Source organism: Hemibagrus wyckioides, linkage group LG08 (genome assembly GCF_019097595.1).
Source record: "Hemibagrus wyckioides isolate EC202008001 linkage group LG08, SWU_Hwy_1.0, whole genome shotgun sequence".
Lineage (NCBI taxonomy): Eukaryota > Metazoa > Chordata > Actinopteri > Siluriformes > Bagridae > Hemibagrus > Hemibagrus wyckioides.
The window spans coordinates 8108299-8131264 of record NC_080717.1 but is presented as its reverse complement, the minus strand read 5'-3'; the positions used below and the strand labels follow the sequence as shown (position 1 = coordinate 8131264).

General features: G+C 40.3%; 1 protein-coding gene across 1 annotated transcript in view; it reads right to left on the bottom strand.

The window, feature by feature from the left end:
• The window catches only part of fgfrl1a (fibroblast growth factor receptor like 1a), a 41974-nt gene extending 19236 nt beyond the window's left edge, over window positions 1-22738 (bottom strand). The window contains exons 1-3 of the mRNA XM_058397687.1: window positions 22248-22738; window positions 21832-21929; window positions 2415-2687 (exon numbers count right to left, since the gene is read on the bottom strand). Coding sequence (XP_058253670.1) covers window positions 2415-2687; window positions 21832-21895 — 337 coding nt within the window. The 5' untranslated portion in view covers window positions 21896-21929; window positions 22248-22738. The remainder of the gene's footprint in view (window positions 1-2414; window positions 2688-21831; window positions 21930-22247) is intronic.
• Window positions 22739-22966: the final 228 nt, after the last annotated feature.

The window sequence follows — 22966 nt, the reverse complement described above, 5'->3', positions numbered from 1 at the left end:
GACAGATACTGACCCTGAACACCCCACAAGAGCTGCAGTTTTGGAGATGCTCTGATCCAGTCGTCTAGCCATCACAATTTGGCCCTTCGTCAAACTCACTCAAATCCTTACGCCCATTTTTCCTGCTTCTAACACATCAACTTTGAGGACAAAATGTTCACTTGCTACCTAATATATCCCACCCACTAACAGGTGCCATGATGAGGAGATCATCAGTCTTATTCACTTCACCTGTAACTGCTCATAATGTATATCAGAAAATATGGTGTGAAAATATGATTTCAGATGGCGTGGTTGTTCGTACCAATTATTACTGGTGAGGGTGTTTCAGAAACTGCTGATTTTCATGCGCTACTATCTCTCTAACAGAATGGCACGAAACATTCAGTGAGAGTCAGTTCTGTGCATGGTAACAATTTATTGATGAGAGAGCTCAGAGGAGAATGGCCAGACTGATCGGAGCTGACAGGAAATCTACAGTTACTCAAACAGCCACAATGTACAATTGTGTTTAGAAGGAAAGCACAAAATGTACAACATATCAAAGCTTTAGTTGGATGGGGTACCGCAGCTGAAGAGTCTGATGGTGATCTTTATTTGCATGATTTTATGCATTGTTCTGTTTGCACATGACTGCCTGATTTAAAAGCTGCACAAATAAGCAGGTGCACAGATGTTCCTATTAAAGTGGCCAGTGATTGCATATTCTAACATTAGGCAAGATTTTTTTTTTTTTTTAATCAAATTTTTTACCTCAACCAGAGTAATTTAAAATAAGTGTTTTCTTTTGTTCTTTCCTAAATAAAAGCTGCACTTTGTTGTAAAGGAGCGATCTTCTTCATGGGAACCAGACAAATGTCCCCACAAGGTTAAAAACTGTCACATATTACTATCGTTATGGGACATTTGGTGCCATTAATGAGATGCCCCATCCTTCTCCATCCTTTCCTCTCATCCACACACACACACACACACACACACACACACACACACACACACACAAAATGCTTCAACAAAGACATTATGATACAAGACGGAGTTCAAGGGCCCTGACTAACCAGCATGGCGGAGACAATAATGAGGCATCAAAGCCGTCCTGGTGCAACTTGGGCGCCCAGGCACAGCGGGTGCAGCTGCTCAGCTGAAGTCATCGTGGCAGCTGCCCCCAAAAACCTGATCCATTAGGGGCTCCTGAGGGGGGATTAAAAGCCTCAACCTTCGCAACACATTCTATACAAGAGTTTTAGGCAGGGACTCCTTGTAATTTTCTCAGCTGATAGCTGAGCCTTCTATTACCTTCACACAACCTTTAATTTTATGCTAATAGGTCTTACCCCCTTTTTCTGTCTGAGCTATATAAAAATTCTTCCTGTTATAATGGATGGTTTGGGGAACTATTAAACATTTTAAATGCCTACCGGAAGTAGTGTGCGCATACAAAAAGTATTTTCTCATGTGATGAACAAGCAAGACTTTTAGAAGGTGAGTCAGAAAGTTTTTCTGAGTGGGCTGCACTGCGTTACATATTACCACAGATAATACTAAAAGATTGCTAATGATCTACTGTATGGGGAAATACAAGCAGTCTATTCACTAGTGAGGATGTGCTCAATACCCACAATTCAGCCCCTTTTGTCTTACATTACATGAGGCTTAATTGAGAACAAAATAAAAAAGATAATTAACTCAGCATGGCTAATAGAAAACTGACCCTGATAGAGGCCCACAGCGAGGCTCTCCATTTAGACTTGGCGCTGCTTGCGATAGACATTTTCCGCCCTCAAATTAGAAGTTATTCACTCCAGGAGATAGCACAGATCACTGTAAACCCACAAAACCATAGTCCTGTTCTATAGTACTGACTGTATTCTTTGTTTTTGTGATTATTTTAATAGGCTGAAAATAGCTGTTCATGTTTCAGCACTGAGGCCGTGTTTTGAATAAAATGGCAAGTTTCGGATCTCTCTCAACAGGGATCAGGGTTCATGTACTCAAGAGTTCTGAGAGAAGGCTTATAGGATCACAAGACTTTCCACGGTTCTCTACAGGGAGCCGGGCCAAATTAGGCCTCGATTAATTGGGCCAGCAGCCAGTTTACTCATGCAACACTCTCTGCCTTTCCAAAACAGAAAAGATCATCCAGTGGATGTCACACCTGAGCGACGACCATCAAACTGCCCGTAATGATAGACAGAGAGGAGGGTCAAGTCTTTTAATAATAATTGTGTGTATTAACTGGATTAAGTTAGTTCTGGTTGGCTGGAACAGTGAGGTTGTAATGAGAAATTAAAGCTCTACAAGTCTGCTGAATAATAATACTGATTTTTGCCTTAATATTCAAAATAGTCAGAGTTTTACAGATTTATACCTTCATACTAGATTTACACAGACATGCACACCATCAAAAGACTCACCAATCACAATGAGGGTGTAGTTGATGTTGACGCTGCCAAAGCCGTTGGTGGCTTTACAGTTGAAAGTACCAGCATCCTCAGCCTCCACCTCTTTTATTCGCAGTGCTTGATGTGTGACCCTGAAGCGTAGCCATCCGCTGTGGATATTGCGGCCATCTTTGCTCCACATGATGAGGGGAGGTGGGTCACCCTCAACGGGACACTGGAGCTTCATGGTGCGTCCGATCCGCACCGTCTGCCGGTGCACCACCTTCTCTGAAACACGGGGAGGACCTGAGAATAGATTTCGAACAGATTGTAATTGATCATCATTTGAATTTCGCAAAATGTCTAGTTTTTATAAGAACTGACATCTGAGTCTGTTGGGGCATTTCTAAAGATATCAGTATCAGATATTAGTCTTATGCTATGCACATTTACTCATAAAAATGGTCCGACACCAACAACCAATAACGTAACATAATAGAAAGTAAGCCTAAGTATAGGGTACGTTAACTTGTGCTTTTCATGGCCGGTAGTTAAACAGAGGAAGCATAAACAGAGCTGACATGTACTCATACTCAGTCTGAAATAAAAAGGTATTTGTACATCACTACACAGAGAGAGGCCCAGTTCGTGTCCTTCTTAACAACTCTTAGATGTGATAGAGCTGTATCTAGCTTTACTGCCTCTGACACATGGCATCATCTAATTTGTTGCTCTATTGGAAACAGTACCTTCTTTTAAATCCTAACGTACTGATGACAGATTGATGCAACATGAGAAAGTCAGTGATGTGGTTAACATAAATATCCAGGACTACATCTTTAAAATCCCTGCCTGTTTTCATCTTCAAATGCATTACATCCAGCCTTATACACGAACTGGCGTACCAGATCTTACGAGTGTTGAGCTAGGCTTAGTTTTAAGTAGCCTTGGCTCGGCTCAGTGAAAGAGGTTTCCCCTGGCCCACGCACAGCCTTGCTTACTCCCTGTTAAGAGACTCAAGGCAGGAAATTGATAGTGTCACTGTTTATGTCTGCAGGGAAATTGTAACCACAGTCCCTTGTCAGCCAGCCATGTCTCCCTGGCTTGCCGCTCTACGGAGGCAGCGCTGTTTGCACACTCCTTAGCTGGTGGCTCCTTCGTGGCTATAAAGGTCAAAACCTGTAAATACTGTCTACAATCATTGCTCTTAAGGTGGGGGGAGTCACCCTCGGCGGTTGTTTACACAAGGCTTATGCCTTACTCTATCTGATACATCTGAATGTTTGACAGGAAAAGTGATTTGCACAGGCACGGATTTGCACATAAGGCATGATTTGGAGGATTTTTTTTTATTACTTTTTACGACAGAACTGGGATTAATAAGTGGTATTTATATGACATCTCAATAAAAATATTTTCAGTCCTTTAAACTAATTAATTGAAGAATATTACAAAAGAAAACTGGAAAAATGTTCTGTAAAACACACATTCCATGGAAAAAACGCTGTGTTTAAATAGAAACATGCAAAATAACAACTATTTTTTTAAATGACACTTAATAGTTTCCCCAGATATAAAATAAAATAGAACAAAAGCTGACTACTATTTTAAAAAAAATCCCTTGCCAAAATTCTGTTACCACATCCTGGGAAGATCTTAAACTGTGCTGGGAAAGCAATAATTTATTGATTCCAGCATCCACAATCATTTCAATTCATGTCTATTGTCAACACTTAAAAAAAAAAAAATAAAAAAAAAAACAGACCCGCAGCAAGGTGAGTGAGGCACCGCTAAAGTTAATAAGCGTAACTGACCACATCACACTACTGTTTCTCATATGAGGAAGTGGGTAGATGACATTTTGACAAATGGAGGAAGTGTGAAAAAGAAATTAGTCACAGGCAGGAATCTGAGGTAACCCTCCTCTCCTCTCCTCTCTTTCACTCGGCAAATGGCTTTCTCATCAGACACAAACCTCAAGTAAACCTTCCTGGTGCGCCGTTCCCCCAGATTGAATTCTCATTCTCCCTGGAAGGCTGTACGCCCACTCTTCAGGCAGATTTACGAGCGTTTTGCTCTCGGCCTTCTGTTCGGGAACGGCCTGTGGGTCAGACCCAAGGCTTCTCCTCCGTATTGGGGCCCAGGGGCTGACGGCGTGGCGCGTTTCACAGATCAGAGGTGCGCCGATGAAAACAAAAGGCCCCACACTTTCACGAGCTGCTCTCAATTCTCTTCTTCTGCCTTGTCCCAGCACAGCGGCGATTAATGGACAAACCAGTGTACAGCTGTCTGGAGCTACCCGTGGCCCTTTTCCCCTCACAAATGGAATGCGAGACAGAAATATCAGGAGTGCATGACAGCGTGAATAGTTTTATGGTGCCAGAGTAAATCAAGCAAATCAATGAGTCTATTGGGGGATAAACAAATAAGGTTTATATATCAATAGCAGTCAAATGCTGCATTGTGTGTGTGTGTGTGTATTTGTGTGGAGAAGGAATTAAGGCTGAGCAGGGAGGGGAAGAACCGAAGGGCTAAGTCTTTAAAGGCAATCTGTTTTGTCCATTTAACCTAAACACATTCCCTTCTGCTGCAGCTGACTGCGCCACAGCCTGCAGCACAATACATTAGCAGGCGTCTCTTTCCATTTGGCCCTCTGTGCTGGGGGATCTGTCTTAAAGATGCAGCCTCCCATATCTCCTTTAGCCTTTTATGGCCTGCTGGCTTAAGGTAGCCAAACATGCATGTCTGGAATGTCCACTAATGACAGAAAAAAGGAAAGGCCAGGATTCAGCAAAGAGGCCAACATAAGTAGCATTTCACCCTTTTAACTCTCCAAAAGGAACTAAACTGAAAGATCCTTGCCAGGACTTTCTATATCTGCTCTAATGAAAGTTTGTCCTTAAAAGTCTGGATGTAGCATCGAGCCAGAGTGATAGAGCTATTTGTTCTTAAAGAAATCTAATTCAAAATATTTTTGTTGGCAGCATCATGATCACCGGAGACACTCCGGAGCTCAAAAGTACCTTTGATTAAACTTTCCTTAAAGTGCCAGTTTTTTTTTTTTTTTTTTTTTTTACCTCAAGGAAGAGGCCTGTGACAAAGGAGGAGATCCTTCACCCTGGCTCAACTTCCTCTGGCTTTTCTCGAAATCGCTGTTGTGTTGCCAATCCAAACTTTATTATTCACCAAAATGGAAGAACAACAATATTAATAGCCACTTATTTGCACATTTATTAGCAATAGTCACTTCAGATTGCTCCGATACAGAACCAAATAAAGTCATTTTTCTGTTGAACAGTACATATTTCCTCATCTTACATAACAAGGAAAAGAAATACCGCAAACACTGAAGAAGATACATGCCTGAAGTCTTCCCTTAATGCTGAAGCAATTAGAATGGATTAGTGTCGCTTTTGTTTAGTTCTTATTTTATTTTTTCGTAGGGATGGTATGTGGTCGGGCAAAATGCAAACAGGAGTGTAAATGAATTCCATCTATGATTTACGATATGCTTTCAAACCATCTGGATATGAATGCTATGATTTCCCAGACTGAGACAATAGGGCTGGGATTACATGAGCCCTCTCGCATCTGCAACCTTGCATAAAATGAAACCCAAGCTGAAATGTGCGAGTCAGTAGGGACAAATCACCTTTATGTTTCCTGTTATGATTGTTTCCTTAACGCTCATCAATTGCAATGTCTGGAGAATTTGTGCAACCCATAAATACACTTCAGGCCATGGGGAGTTTGAGGATCTAACTATGTCTTAAACACCCTGTTCCACAAGCTTCAACTATTCCAAATGGCTTACCAGAGTGGGCCAAACATGGTAAGAAGCCAAAATCGAGTAGTATGAAACTATGAAAGATTGAGTAAGGGTCTCCCTCCGGGAAGTGCTGGAATGAGAGGGTTTTGTGATAGTTTGTGTTGCCATCATAAGGTTCTGTGGGCCAACAACTACATGGCGAATCCCAAACAGACCACCATGGAGAGCACAGAGCGTTTAGACTCCTCTCTTTGGAAGACTGATAGAGCCTTTCATACATACTCCATTACAAATAAATACAATGCACTAGAGAACAAAACTGGTCATTATAATGAGTGGGACCAGCTATCATTTATAGATGGGTTAAGACATCTATTAATCTGACATTAAAAAAATGCACTAGTAGAATGCTTATAAAAAACCCCCGAAAATGATCCATGTCAGGAAAATACAAAAATAAACTCATAAGGTTCAAATGGTATTTTGTGGTTTTCTCTGTTGAGTCTGTATTTCCTGGCCACACTATTATAGTGTGTTCAGAATTGTTTCCAAAATGAATTCTATGGAGCATCAGTGCAGATGATATTTTATTAGTCATATTTCTGGTCAGTGTTAACTTGTAAAATGTGGGTCAACAACATATCAAGGAAGGTGTGTGCTCGGTCTCCAGCTCCATCAGAGCGGCCCCTATACACTTACTCTCATTCTCTCTGCCCTGTATTGCCTGTTTTGCTGTCGTTGCCTTGGGTGACAAGTCAGAATGATAACAATAACCCATTTACACACGCCACACTCAATTCACCCAGACAGGTAAAGAGCACCCATTTCCCCAGCTGTCAATAGGTCAATTGCTACCAATTGCTAAGCATGACAGTTAACACTACCCTGAGGCCCATGGCTGGATATGTTTACACTAGCCTCTCTTCTTCAGACACCTTCCATTGTATTAATGGGCTTAATGGCAATTAGCTTATGAAATCTAAACAGGCATGTAATCTCCCTCCAACCACGACTATATGTGATTGATGATCTGATGTGAGAAAAATACAGAAGATATGATTCAGAGTTAGTTGAATGACATCTCCTTAATTCAGTCAAACAAGCACTGAGGTCATGCCTACATTACTGACACTAACCATCATAGGCCACACCTCTTTTACTGACACCAACCATCATAGGGCACACCTCTTTTACCGATACCAACCATCATAGGCCACACCGCCATTACTCACACTAACCATCATAGGCCACACCTCCATTACTGACAACTATCACAGGCCACACCTCCTTTACTCATACTAACCATCACAGGCCACACCTCCATTACTGACACCAACCATTATAGGCTACACCTCCACTACTGACACTAACCATCATAGGTCACACCTCCATTACTGACACCAACCATCACAGGCCACACCTTCACTACTGACACTAACCATCATAGGCAACACCTCCTCTACTCAAACCAATCATCATAGGCTACAACTCCATTACTGACACCAACCATCATAGGCCACACCTCCATTACTGAGATTAACAAGTACAGGGGCCACGCCTCCATTACTGGAAAATTGACATAAAAGTATGACCATATGAGCTTAAAAAGGCATGCAGCTTAAGAACAGCAAGCATGGTACAAAGTTTTTTGGGTTTTTTTAAGGTGGTTGAGTGGTGGGAAAAGTGTGGTTTGGCTCGTGGCTCTCTCTGCCACTACTCCTCAGAGGCACACACACACATACACACACACTGTTCTGGGAATCTTGGGACCAGAAGCCAGTAGGGTGTTGGGCGCTGAGAGGATCAAGTTGCCACGCTGGCCAGTCAGCAAATTCCGCAAAGCTTTTAAAGTTCCAGTTGCTTTTTTGCCTTTCGGAGTGGCAGGGGAATGTACATATATTGAGAACACAGAGTTACCCTACCCATTCTCCTAAAACATTTCTATGGTATTCATTATCATTCTTAAAACTTTAAGAGTGGCGACTGAGCCAGATGCTATTGTGTTAACACATGAAGAAGATGATTTAGTTTTTAACATCTGGCTCTGGATCTCACGTATTCCATTACAAATTTCTTCAATTTAATCATCACTAATTTAGCGCCTACCAAGAGGGTCAGTAGTAATCCAAATTTCCCTGTAGACATGCAAAGGCAAGCAATACCTCATACATGCCTGAAGGAGGGTGTTAAGTCATAGATCTTGATTTCATGAAGAGACACACACTCATGATTGCATCATCCTAATCAACAGCAGGAAAAGGAAACTAGGCCACTTTACTCAACCTGATTATCCTAGTTACAGATCACCTGACATGCTGACAAATACACATCTCTAAGACAATAAATAACAATGTACTGTGACTTTTATTTGTTGTTCTTTCTAAGTTAACACTGATGCCAACCTGCCCTATCAGCACTAGAGACGTATCCAAGTATGAATACGTTATTTGGAAAGAACAAATATCAACAAGTGTGGTTTAGGCCACACCCATTTCGAATTAAAATCCAAATACAGATTCGGATATTTTTCAGGGTTCAAGGAATACTCATACAGATGCAGATAGTGGCTTTGCTTTACTCCTTTACTCAGCACTGATTTTCTAAACGTGTACGTGTGCTTACCTTTAAAAACGTTTGCGTCACATAGCGTGAGCAGAGTTAATATGAAACATCTAGGTTTTTGTCACAGATTTGTTCGAAAGATTTTTTTTACTTAATATAACTCAGTGAAAGGTACAGAATAATTTCTGTGATAGATTCCAGTTATTACGAATGTCGATTTTTTTTTAAGCACAGACATACACTATATAATTTAACATACATATATATATTCCCCGATACAGTGAACAATACTGCATTAATTTGACACAAGATAAAAGATTCAAAATGGTCTCTGCTGATATAATGGAACAGATCAAAAATCATTCCTATATAAGCTTTGAAATGAAAACATCCTGCTGAGGGAGGGAAAAAAAAAAGTTCTGCTATGCGTTAGAGTAATAGGACATGTCAAGAAAATGAAAGACTAGTCCTAACATCGTTAAAGCTACCAACCTGACTTAGTCCAGATTTCCTTTATGCTCAAAGACGTAAACTTTTGTACTACCTTGTATAATAACCACAGGTTCACTGGAAACAAAGGATCGTCTGTCCTTCCAAATTAACCCTGGACTGCACCTGTCTTTTTCGGTATGAGTGTGAATTTTAAAAAAAAAAAAAAAAAAAAAAAAGGAAAGAGAGAGAGAGAAAATAGAGAAACATTGCAATAAAGTCTGGAAAACAGTGCTGAAAAGCAATGAAAAATAGTTTCAAAGGCATTGTGTTTTTTTTTTTAGCTGACAAGCCAAAAACCTGGAGGAGATTTTAATGGACAACATACTCACAGAGGTTATAAAGATTTTTATGGGAACTCAATGGATGAAAACTTGGGCCTGGATGACAATTATCCAGATGTATTGGAATTAAAAAGAGAGCCTAAAAAAATATAGAGTATTCCCAATTCAACTGTCGGTGCTGGAAAATCGCTGAGAAGACGAGCTTCTTGTTGCATACTTGCAAAAAAAAAAAAAAAAAAAGTGTTAAAATACACACCTTGGTTTACTCATGGCTGCTGCAGGGGTTTTATGTTTCACAAAAGAGAGATAAAAAATGATCTAGACCAGGAGCAACGTTCACCTTGAGTGGACTACATGATAGTGGTGTAAGAGATGAAGATTTTAACTCGGGATAGGAGAGGTTCTGAGGTTCGTTTTAGCCCAGACGATTTGTGTGTACAATCGTTTAAGATCTATCTCTGGTTTGTCAAGTGAGAAAGAAAATGGACAAAGGAACTTTGTCCAGGCAGTATGTGCAAACTGCAAAGGAAACGGCTTTATATCATGCAAATATACTAAGTCAGTGAAACACGCGTGTATGTGAGCCCTTTGGCAGTCCGGAGGCTAATTCCACTCAGCCGCTCAGACAAACAGCTCACACAGGCACGGAATGTGGGACATGAGTATCTAAGACACACACACACACATACACACACGTTTGTCTTCCTATCCTTCTGAGGGCCGAAAAAGCTACCGCTTTTGTAAAACAGTAAAATAATAAATAAATATTATAAAAATCTAATTATAATAATATTAATAATAAATATTTCAATCCTTTGGAGATATTTGGTTCCCCACACACACACCATCTCTAGTGTAAAACATAGTGGGAAAAACAGAGGGCTATAAATGGTCTACCAACTGCACCGCAGACTGCACACTCATCTTCGGCATCGATGCTCTAAACCCTTTTTTACAATTCTGCTCATGAACTTTTACCGTATTGTTACCGACAACTCTGTCTGGAATCAGGAAGACAACAAATAGCATGGCTCATGTGGCATATAGTTGCAAAAGACGTGCCTTTGGTTTAAATTATGGCTCGGGGTTAGGACAGAGGTCAAGGTGAGGATTAGGTTAAATGGCAGAAAAACGGCAGTGATGACAAGAGTTCCAAGGAGCCAGAAAAAGTCTTTAAGTAGATGCCATGTGCAAATGGAAAAAGAAAAGCTAAGAGTAGATGCCATGTGCTAGTGCGGTCAAATTTCATGTCGGTGAGCGAGAGAGAGAGTGTGAGAGAAAGAAAGACAGAGAAACTCGCTGATGAAATGTGTAATGAAAACTAAACTAAGATGAACAAACAGTCTGCCATGCTGAATACAGGGCATATCTCCATAGCTAATGTTTAACTGCAGCTGCCTCCTGTGTGCTGATAAAAAGTGACGTGTGTTTGGCTGCTCACACTCCTCCATGGCCTTATCCTGCACTCAGGCCACTACCTCTCGCCCTCATAGGTGGCCAGCACCTGCAATAGCTCTCTCATGTAATCAGCTGTCAATATTTGATTACTCGGCACACTGCGTTTGTCCTGCAGAAATTAAACACAGGTTAAGTGGAAGGCCTCAGCTGCTTATACACCACTGCTTTATCTGTACCTAAGTAACAACCTTGAGATAAACAACAGTTTGTTTTTTGGCAAACTTTCCCGAGGAGGTACAAGATAGACTTTTACAAAAGAAAACATTCTGTATTTCGACAAATAAGGAAGCCATTATGGTAATGATAAAGGTTGTATCGAGACATCCCTACACCGGTTGCCTTTGCCACTCCAACTCCAACTTGTAAGCATTTGCATGCATCTTTGTAGGCCTCCAATTTTGTCATCAGAAAGAAGAATTAGCACAACAAGGAATTTAGGAGGCTGATCAAATTTCAGTTAAAATATGCAGCTAATCCTCTGCTATGGGATACTGGAGGACAAAAACTTTCTAAAAGAAGAACACCACCTAACAATTAAATAATATTTTGTTCCAAATAATAATTACATATTCCGATAAAATCTCAAAATTTGTTCATTAAAAGTTCCTTCTTATTTCCAGGACTAGAGTAATTCTACTCTATGACTATGCTTAAGTATTATGTAATTCTATTTCCTTCAGCATTATTGAAATTGAATACTTATATACATTTCCAGGAAAATTACTTATTACATTCTTATATAACCCTAAATTACTTAAAAGACCTGTTCTTGTTCCTGTTCTTTTTTTTTCAATTCAATTCAATTCAGTTTATTTGTATAGTGCTTTTAACAATGGCCATTGTCTCAAAGCAGCTTTACAGAAGTATAGAAACAGAGAGAAAAAATTAATTTTTGTCCGTAATGAGCAAGCCTGAGACGACGATGGCAAGGAAAACCTCCTGAGAAGATATGAGGAAGAAACCTTGAGAGGAACCAGGCTCAGAAGGGAACCTCATCCTTATTGGGGTGACACCGGACAGGAAAAAATGTAAATGTTGCTAATGTCTTTGCTGTAATAGCAACTAAGAGCTCTTGAGGGACTAGTAGGTCAGTGTAGTTTCTGAGCTCATTATTGTAACACTAATTCCTAATATAGCTATCTAAAGATGGAGAAGCCATCCAAAACTGACGTATGTTTTGCTTAACTATATATATATATTTTAAATCTAAGTTAGCATTAATTCCAGTAGCTAATGTAAATTGCCTAGGCATGTCAAATTCTTCATATAATATTTACCTTATGATTAATTTATTAGCAAAGCAGGAGGAGTCATGTTCAGCAGAAACTGAATGTTGTTTTCAGGCAAAATGGGGGAGCTGCTTATGACTTTTTTTTTTTGAAAGATAATACAAAAAACTACTTTTATTTTTACAAAATACTTTTTAATACATTTTAAAAAAAATAAAAATAGCAACTTTTTTTTTTTTTTTTAACTTTGCCTTTCACTTTTATCGGATACATCATCTACACTTTCATCCGTACAATTTCTCAATATTTCTTTCCCACCTTCTCTGATTTCCATGGTTCTTGAAGCAGGGTATGTGAAGCATAGCCAGGGGCGTTTGTGATTTTCTAATTTCGTTACAGTGGTGGAACTTATGACCCGCTCTAAATAACGTCAATACGGAATGCAATGACATTTTAAATAAATATGGATGAAAACTTCAAGGGAAAACAAAAAGCACTCTCATCCTAAATAACCGCTAATTTAAATAACAAGCCTAATTGTTCAAAATAGTTGGTGTGTATACTAAACTACTCCCGAGGGGGTCTGGGAATATTTTTTCAGGTCACGAGGTCTCTTACTGTCAAAAAAAAAAAAAAAAAAGTTACCTCATTTTAATCTTGGGAAACAGTTGGAGCTAAAGCTGTTGCACTGCAGGCCCTGAAGACTTTGGGGCAACTATTAAAAACACATTCACTCTTAACAATAGGCAGCTAGTCGTGACCTGACAACTTAATCCAATACAATTAGCCTTAGCTTTCAGTGCTACCTCAGGCTAGACTAGAGAAAGCCGTTTGCTGCTGCGCACAGAACCTTCGGCTACCATTCATGCCCTCTGCTGAAATCTTTCTTCTTTCTTTATCCTTCTCCTTTACTCCTTTGCTCTTTCAGCCTCCCACATTCCACGCCGTGCCTCAGCCATGACTAACTCAATTTGCTCCTGCAGGTCTCTGTCAGAAAAGGTTTCGTCCACACGTTCTGCAGGCGGCTGCCGGAGGCTAAAGACACGCTGTGCTGCGCTGGCCAGTGGAAACAAACTGACATCTAATACTGAGGTATAATGTGGACTGGGACATTTGGTCATACAGACACGATGTTGTAAGGAAAGCTATTAGCTTGGTCATGGGGAGGGCCGGAGAACATTCCAGCCTAAGCGCTTGAAATCAGAAATTGGCAGCTGTGGATAGAGCAATGATGTTTTTGACACTTGGGCTGTGTGCCAGGTGCAGACTTGCATATAGGTTCTTAATGCACACTATAAAATATTCAGAGGTCTTGTGTTATTTTGAAATTAAACACTAAGGAAATGGTACGATGATGCAATAAGGCTTTTGAGGTAGGCATTTACAGCCCTAGGTTTTCGTGAAGGGGCCCTGGATACGTGAGGTACCTGGATAAAATTACACATGTAGCACTTCCATCAGAGCTCTGCCAGGCTCCCATCCCCCGGTTTCACCTCATATTCATTGTGGCGCCACGGGAGAAGAATACCCTGACCCGAGAGTCGAGGCCAGGCCCTACAAAGTGTCCATTGAAAGTCGCGCCACTCACGTGGCCGGCAATCCTGGAAGATTGTCTCTAATGAATCAGTCGTCATAGCACTTGTACCTGTCAGTACATGCTGAAATGTTGCCCCTTTGCGCAGTGCAGATCTGCCGTCTGCCTTTACTGATATTTCCCTTTCTGCAGCGGTCACTCCAAGCGTCACTCTTCCACCCTTTCTTCACTCTTCGTCGTTTCTTGTCTCCTTTTCCGCTCAAAGTGTGATGATCATGAGAGAGCCATTGAGCTAGGAAATGGCTAAACCATTATATTTCAGAAGTGGCCTAGGAAGAAAATGGAACTGAGCCATAATTCAGACTATGATTACAATAAAAAAGTGTGAAACTGATAACAGCATAATGGTCTATTATGGATATTTAAATAAACAGGAAACATCAAGCAAGTCTAATAGACTTTTCAGAGAATATAATGATAGAATATACCATCTACCTATCTAATATCTTTGCATCTGTGAGAAACATTTTATATGGGAATATATGTTTTCTACTGACTCATATGGGTTTTTATGTTGACTAATTTTGTGAGGTTAAATGTCCTAATTTGAGCAAATTGGTTGTTGTTGTTTTTTTTCCAGGCAAATTTACTCTCATGGAATCTGCGAGGGAGAAAAAGTTGTGTCAATACAGTCAATACAGTTGTGCTTTAGTGCACAATGAATTTGAGGTTGCATAATTGACACAGACACGTGTTAGCAGAGAGTTCATCTCATCTCAGGCCAGACCTTTCACGGGGATGAGAGGCATACTGAAGCCAGCAGCAGATGAGGGCTCCCACAGGTGCAAGCGCATTCATTCCAGAACTTTCTTTCCCGGGAACAGAGGGAGAGAGAGAGAGAGAGAGAGACAGAGAGAGAGAGAGAGAGAGAGAGAGAGAGAGAGAGAAGACTACACAATTTCTGCGGATGCCATTTGTGTGGTGTGTGTTTCCCATGGCCAAAGTATAAGCTCCGCGTTTGTGGACTGGTAAAGCTGATCCAGTTCCAGAACTATGCGGCTCTCACACTCATGCTTGCCATCGCGTTGGATTCCCAGGGGCCCGAGCCACTCCCACAACTCTCACACACTTTACACATTCCAACTGCTGGGCTCTGACCTCAACAGCTGGCTATGCTTTTCAATGGGACGACAGATGAAAAACTGAGAAGCCACTGACAGTGGAGGTTCGCTGTGCCACATAATTACTGAGCTAAATAAATAAATAAACAAACAAACAAACAAACAAACAAACAAACCTGATTCAGAACTATTACACAAACAGAAAAGGATTACAGCAAAAGACACCATTAAAACAATTACACACAGGTGGCTTGGCATAATGTTAACACATGTATACATGCAAGAATGCAAGAAAAACACCTGGTGTGCGAAAAGTAGTATCCTCTGTTTTGCGGTGCTGTGGAAATCTCCTTCGGATGATTAAAGCTAATCAGCATTGCATGTATGCACGTACTCTAAGGATGTACAGAATGAGAATGTATGGCCTTGAAAAGGATATGCTTGGAATGGATGAATACATCATGGTGTTTATAGAACAAAAAGACAACACGGTATTACCGGGCCAGTAGGTTACGTTCCCGATAGGCCTAAAAACATTGCGCAAATAGCCGAGAGGACATAGCACGAGCTCTGCATCTAACACTTTGGGGTGAATACCTATGGTTTCCAAAAAGCAGGCATTCCTGCTAAATAAGTGAATGAGGCTCCGACAAAAAGCTGAAATATCTCAAAAGAGGCGAAGCACAAGCCTGCAGAATATTTTACTGTGGGTTTAAAAATCTTGAATAATTTGTTAAAAGATTTAATGATTTTCCTTTTAAGAGCTCAGATGCCAAAGAAATTGTGCCTGTTTTGGGGGTGTGAATTTCTATTTCTTTGTCATGTTTATGTTTATATCTTTAACGTAAATAGTAATATTAAACCCGTTTTTGCTCTCTGAGTGCTTGTTCAAAAGTATGTAAAATGTAAAGGTCTTATCTTCAACCACTAAAATTCGGTGTAAAGTTATGTGAACGGAGGTAAAAAAAAAACAAACAAAAAAAAAAAACCGTCTCACACTGAAAGCCAACAGCGTCCTGACTAATTTTATATCAGACTTGCAGTGATAAAATAATTCATTCGTTTATACTGATTAAAAGTATCTGATAAGTATATTTCCATTCTGCATATACATTTTTTTAAATACGTGTAGAGTGAAATCTTGGCTGTATTACTAGAGGCAAAGATTATTTTTTAACCGTTATCAGAGTTAAGCTTTTCTTTATAAACGGATTTGTTTTCGAGTTGTTGAGATTCAGATTAAACAGTTCATTTGAACTCAATTTAATTCAATTGAAGTTCATAACAAACATAATACCTTTGATAACACAAGGTTGTGATTAGCACCACTTTAACACAAACACACACAAAAAAAAATAGATAAATCACAGGTGCTCCTTTGCTTCAAGGAACCCTAGCTGCCAGCATCCGGCTTTGAGAAGCTCGGCTTTAAAGAAGTTATAAAGAGAATAACAAAGCGCAAAGAGGTACCAAGCACCTGTGCTTAGCTTAACATACCTTTGACCCTCAGGCTTATATAGAGGCTAGTCTAGGTATACTGCTGTAATTACTTTCTTAATTAACTCTTTACTGACCACGTTAATCCAGAACAACCCGGACAATCATGTTTTTGATATATTGAGTTGACTTCCATTGTCAGAACTGTACAGCGCTTGCTACGCAAGTTATTAAGACAAATTGGTAATGTCTGAACATCTGAAACTACTGTACAGATTGCGAGTGCAGAGAACACTTTTCGATTGTGTGACATTTACTTGAACCGTAGCTCATAACGGCAACTCACAGCTGTGTTTGAGTCTCAATTACATTCAACCAGAAGTGAAATCCTCATATAATGGACCGACATGATTGCATGATGATAAGTTGAAAAGGTGTCAAACCCCTTGGGATTGTGGGAGAGAGTACAACACTTGCTGAATATATATTACATCAGAGGCCTGGACACTGTCTGGTTGAGAGTCCGAAGCCTATCCGATCCAAAAATCCCCTTTAGTAAGAGTTTGTAGGGGAAAAAAAAAGGCTCTGACTGATAACTCTCCTGTCTAACGTTCAACATTTCGTAAACGCTGATCTGTTAACTGCTGAGATGACGTGGAAAGATTTTTCTTCTTCCCCAAAAAAAAACAATACACAACAGAAAAAAACTTTTGTGTCAACAGGGAGTGCATTAAGGGGGAAGCAAGCGTAAGAGGCATAAGAGGTAAAAGGCCATCAATCATGTGCGTGCCTTGTTTTGTTTGAGGCTGGCGTGGCATTCTCTCTCTTGCTGCTGAGAACCCCACCAACACGTGACATATACACAGCTGCTGGAAGCGAGCAGGCCCTGACACAAACTGACATGCCAAATCCCAAAGAAAACAAGAAAAGCTGTCTCCAGTTGGACGATGCCTTTTCAACATCTCATTTGTATCTCACCCAAAAGAACAGCTGGGAAAGCAGGGGTGGGAGGGGGACGTGAAAGAGCGAGAGAATGGCGGAAGGAAAACGTCGATATGTATCGAAAGCCAGGACACACAGGCGTACGCCAGGGGAGATCTGACATGTTATTGTAAGACCTCTGGTGAAGGGTCAAGCATGTGACCTAACCTGGCCCACTCTCTGGTTGTCTGCTCTGACCTGTGACCTCTTCTGCAGAGGACTGGCCAAACACAGACCACCAGCCCACAACAATGAGCCATTGACGCGTCAGGGCTTAACAGCAATTCCTGTATGGTGGAAAAGAAGGGAGGGCATATGAGAGAGGGAGAGAAAAGTTTGTGAATTGGAGCGGAGAAATTGCTGTATGATCCTCAGCAGAGATTTTTAGTTATTTGTAATAGCTTTTTTTGTTCATTCTTTGCTTATATTTTTAATTAACACAATTTGTGTTATTTTTTTTAAAAAACGAAAAACAGCATCTGCATCACAGTTTCCGAAATGGTTAAAAAAAAAAACCCATATATTGCCAAATATTCTGTAGAGTGGTTTGTCTTTCTTCTGAGAGAGAACCTCCCTCACAGAGCAACATGATCCTGTACCAGCATCATGCCTTCACAAAGCAACAAGACCAGTCGAGGAAGCCTTCATCCGCTCAAGAGACCTGACGGACCTCCGTTGACCATCAAAAGAGCCACCATATGTCTCTCCTCCTATTTCTTCCATTCAGACTCCCTTGTAATGGTCGCTTGAAGCCCACACCCCACATGGCCTATAATTACATTTATTCCAAATGACTTCCCAAACTCATAATCTTCATAGTTTTATCTGGTTCATCTGCAGCGGTTTGGTGTTTCACAGTGCTGCACGGGAAACGTTTATACCTCAGTGTAACGAGTTGAGATTTCGATCTGTTAATGTTTTTTCCGCTTCATTACTGAAGAATGTCCCTTGCAGTCTGTTGCTAATGAGAGTAGGTGCCACAAACATAGCTCTTATGTAAACAGCATTTGGCTTCTCTATAACTGCTTTATTGGCTCCACTTAACAGCAGTTCTTCCTATTGCCTTCTTCGGCGGAACTGACTTTCACAGTTTTCTCTCAACTTTCCAGTCACCGTGGGGGATCCTGACACGCTCTACTTTCACTCGCTCATTTACATTATATAGCGGTGAATTCCTTAATGCTTAGTGTTGCGAGACTGGTGAGAGTAACACATTACTGCTATTAACACACTCTTTCTTTAAAAAAAAAATAGGGCCATTTTTCAAACCGGTAGTTAACACAATGTTATTCCTAGGCCACGTTTTCGTTGGAATTTTTTAATTCATTACTAGTGACGCAGTGAACTTAAAGGTGACAAATCTCTCCTTTAATCATTACTAATGTGTAAGGTTCTCCCGTGTATAACATTAGAAGACTGGGACAAGTCACTACTGCAACAGACAAGTGAAAAATGAAAAATGTTAAGCACAAACCTTAACAGTCGGCTTTCTAGATCACGTTGTTTTGACAAACCTAAAACCTTAAAGTAAAGCTCTGGAGATAAATGAGGGCTGCCAACTGTGACACTATGTTTCTTAAACACCCTTAAATGAACTTCCCCCCGGCTTTTCACTGGTGATAAACAGTCGAGGAGAGAGAAAGAGGGTAGAGGAAGAGGGAGGGAAAGCGAGAGGTTGGGCGAACAAATGTCTTGCTCTCTGTCAAGCTTTTACTTTTATACTCTATTTATTTATTCATTTCTATTCTTCGCCATCCTTTTTTTTTTCCCTTTTCTCCGTCGCATTAAAGTGTGCTTTACATGACTGAATGTTTATTTATTTGATTGAGTGCTCTGCTAAGCCTGTGATTTGTACGTCCTTAAAATATTTGCTTCAAGGGTGGTCGAGATCAGTGTAAACAAAACAACTGGCGCCTTCGAACCACGCTGAAAATTTCTATTTCTCACCTCTGCCCTTTCTGTTTGAAGGAAATTAATTACTACACGTCAAGCCTCATCTTCTGGAAAGAAACTGGGATTTAAATGATTAACTACACACCGTGTGAGATGTCACAACACAGGCAAGCTTAGCTTGATTAAAATTCCGAAGAAACAAACATTCCTAAACCTCTCTTGCCTTACAAACTTCGCCTCGAAATGATGCTCAGTTTATTGCTGTGTGAACAAATTGCTCAAATTCCATATGGGACTTTTAAACATGCTTCTGGCATGTTTGGCCAAAATGTGACTCAGTTGGGATTTGGATACACACTGCACACACAAACTCACGCTAGCAGGAATAGCGAGTGGATGGAGTCAGAGTCTAATTTGTCTTGCTTGAAGATGCTCGAGTCCTGAGGCATTGCGTAAGCTGACCTTTTCCGTGAGCCTCTACGGAAGCTGCGAGCAGACCGCACTTCCGCAAGCGAATGGAAAATGTTAGTCATCTGAAATGATGTGCATCAGTGTTCATGTAGCAGCAACAAAAAATAAAATGATTTAATCAAAACCTTGGAAACGGTGCTTAACAGTACAAGCCTTTATTTTCACTACGCAACCAAGTTTCTTCATCCAATTCTATATTAATGCACGTAACTAGCTAAATAGCCCTACATGCCTTAACAACCACTTATTTTAGCCTAGCGAATAAGATTTTCAGGCAACTAACCCAGAACATTAGAGTTTTTACTTGTCTGCTAGACTAATAAAATGTAATATATAAATTTAAAAAAATGTATTCTATTACTTTTATTCTTGATGAGATTTATCTCACTCACTGACATGGATAAAACGTGGTAAATAATGTTATATAATAATCTATGGTGTATTAATTTCAAGCTAGTATTTGAACTTCCAATTATTAGTCATGTGTGTGGTGCAACAAGAGGTGGGATTCAGAACAAGGAGCTCACGCTATAATTACTTATAAACACTGAGGTGAAGCCATATTCATATTCAGTTCATAACTACATCCCAAATTTTTTCTGGTCCATAAGTAGAATTTTTTCGATATCTTGTTGATGAACCTACAAATTAAACAACTAATGGCCCAGACGCTAAATCTGCTTAGGATCGGTGGCCGAAGCTAGTGATTTGTCCATCTCGATATAGGTCGAATATAACTTTTTCACTGATCTGTATAAATAAATAGTCTGCTTAAGCATCATGAACACATGGAAACATCTCCGTCTCCTGAATTCCATTGTTTGACAATGTGGGATTTTGTGCAAATTATGAAACTGAAGTATCAAATGACACCAGATTACAAGAACGTCCAGTTTCTAACATCTGATCCTCACGGCATCGGGGCCACCATTTTCAGGGGCTTTAAGTGATAAACAGACAGACGTTTGTCTGTTTAGTTCTTTTCTCGTCTCCCTATCAAGTGCAACATATCAAATGTGCCCACAGGTACGTGCTCCGATACGATCAAGGCAACAATTCAATGCTGATTTACAAGACTATCCGTCTAAAACTTGTGGTAAACAAACATAACTGCTCAATCTAATCACATTGCTTGTGACATTTTTGTTTACTTTAGGAGACGCATCTCTGTGAAGACTGTGGCCCGGTGACCGTGAATGCCACATTGTTCTGGGACGCAGATGCGATCTACTCAGATTCTCTTGCTCGCTCTCTCTCTTTCTCTCTTTCCGCTCTTTCCTCTGGCCTCCCCCTCCTTCCTCACCCCTCCATCGCTTCTCTTCCAGTCTCGGTGACAGGCTGTTGAGTCTGAGATGTATGCTAAGGGCAAAAAGAGAGAGACACGGCTGCTCACGCTTCACCTGCAGCCCTGATGGAGTGGAGTCACTGAGCTGTGCTATCTCCCCATCTGCAGCCTAGGCCTGCATTCAGCCACCACTGAATGGAAACGATGGCTCGTTCCAGGCAGGAGAGAGAGAGAAAAAAAAAAGGAAGGCCGGAGACTGGCTAATGTGAGAGGATCGCATTCTATGAAGCAAAGCCAGTGACGACCTTTGAAGGCCTCACAGCTCCAAACCCGGTCTTGAACTCCAGAGACAGGTTCAAGGAAACCTGCATAGCTCAATTTCAATGTAGTGAACTCACGGAGGTAGAGAAAAGACAGGAAATAAACTGTTGCTCTGGTCTACTCGACTCTAGAGCATAGGTTTTTTTTTTGCTCTTCATGAAAGCCAGTTAAGACTATTCGTGACTCAAAGGAGACGGAAATGCAAAGTTTGGAAGTTAAAAATATTGTGTGAAAAACAAAGAAGCAACGTTTTATTACTTTTACTCTTGTGAAAGAAAATGGTGCGTTCTACTAAGACTACCTTCACACACTTAAGTTGAGTTTTAACCTTTTAAGTAAAATTTAGTATCAGACCTCCCTTCCATTAGATACTCAAAGGCTCAGCAGTCTCATTTTGCAATTTTGCCCTGTATTATCTCAGAGACGTCAGAAACTAGAATACACTCCGGGTATTTAAAGAGTCTTGCGTGTGAGTATTTCTAGTGAACCACATTAACATAACTGGTACGTAAGAATCTGAGAAAGTCCGAAGTGTCTTATAGTCAGTTGTGAAACTTTTGTGAAATGACAAAATTTAGACAAAAATGCTTTTTAAAAATTTTTTTTTTTTACTTACCTCGAGCACAATTTGCCGTGTAAATAATATCAAAAAGAGCAAGAACAATCCACAGAAGCTCCATGATGTCTGCAGAAAAAGCCTTGGTTTTCTTAAATCTGTGTGAAAAAAAAAAAAAAAAAAAGCATGAACAAATTCCCAGTGAGTAAAGAAACTCCTCTAGTTAATACAGGGCAAAATTAAGACCAGTTAGACTCGAGGTAATGATTTGTAACAGATTTTTTACATTGGAGGAGAGTCAAGGAGCCTTAACTACATTATAGTGTTGCAATGAATTAAAACACAAAGAGGAATTAAATAAAAAAAATGGGGATTAGTCTTTGATTAGTATGAAGACTAACCTGGGTTTGTGTTTAAGTCAAGAAAGTCCTTTCAAACTAGCATTTCTACAAACAAACAAACAAAAACAAACTTACCACGTGTTGAGAAAATTCACGAATTTATTCCTCAGTGCTGATAAAATCGCAGGCTCACATTTTTCCAGGCACATGAAGTTTGGTCTATTCAGTATTTACTGCCAGGAGTATCCAAAATATCCATGTAACAAAAATAATCCGAAGTTACAGCGTCTTCTTTCCGCGTTTGATCACCGAGATCATAAACACTTTGTAATGATCGTTACATGTAAATAAACCAGGCGCTGATATTTTTGGCTGTCAGTCTCGCGCGCACGGTAACCGGAGGCTACAAGCATGCAGTTCAATTCTGGCGAAAGGTCGAGATTTGCGTTCAGCTCGCTCCTGAGAAACGTTATGACTGAGATAAGCACTCTCCTGATAAAGCAAACGACCAGCCGAATAAACAGTAAACGTTTAGCCCTCGACCCCTCGAACTGAAGTTACCGTTAACTGCTTATTTAGCCCAGCAGCAGCACGAGCTGTCCCGTCACACTGCATTGTAAAGTCCGCGCGAAGCTCCGCCCCGGTTCCAACTTTTAACCAATCGGAGCGCTGCGAGTTATAAACACGTTATTTATAGTCGATAGTAGAGTAATGGCCGAATCCCAAATCACTTCCTATTGGAAATATGATGCACTGACTAATCCAGAAGCCAATATTCCACTTTATGTCACTTTTCTAAGGATATATACACACATGTGCATTAATAACCACTTTCCATCCAAGTTATAATGCAA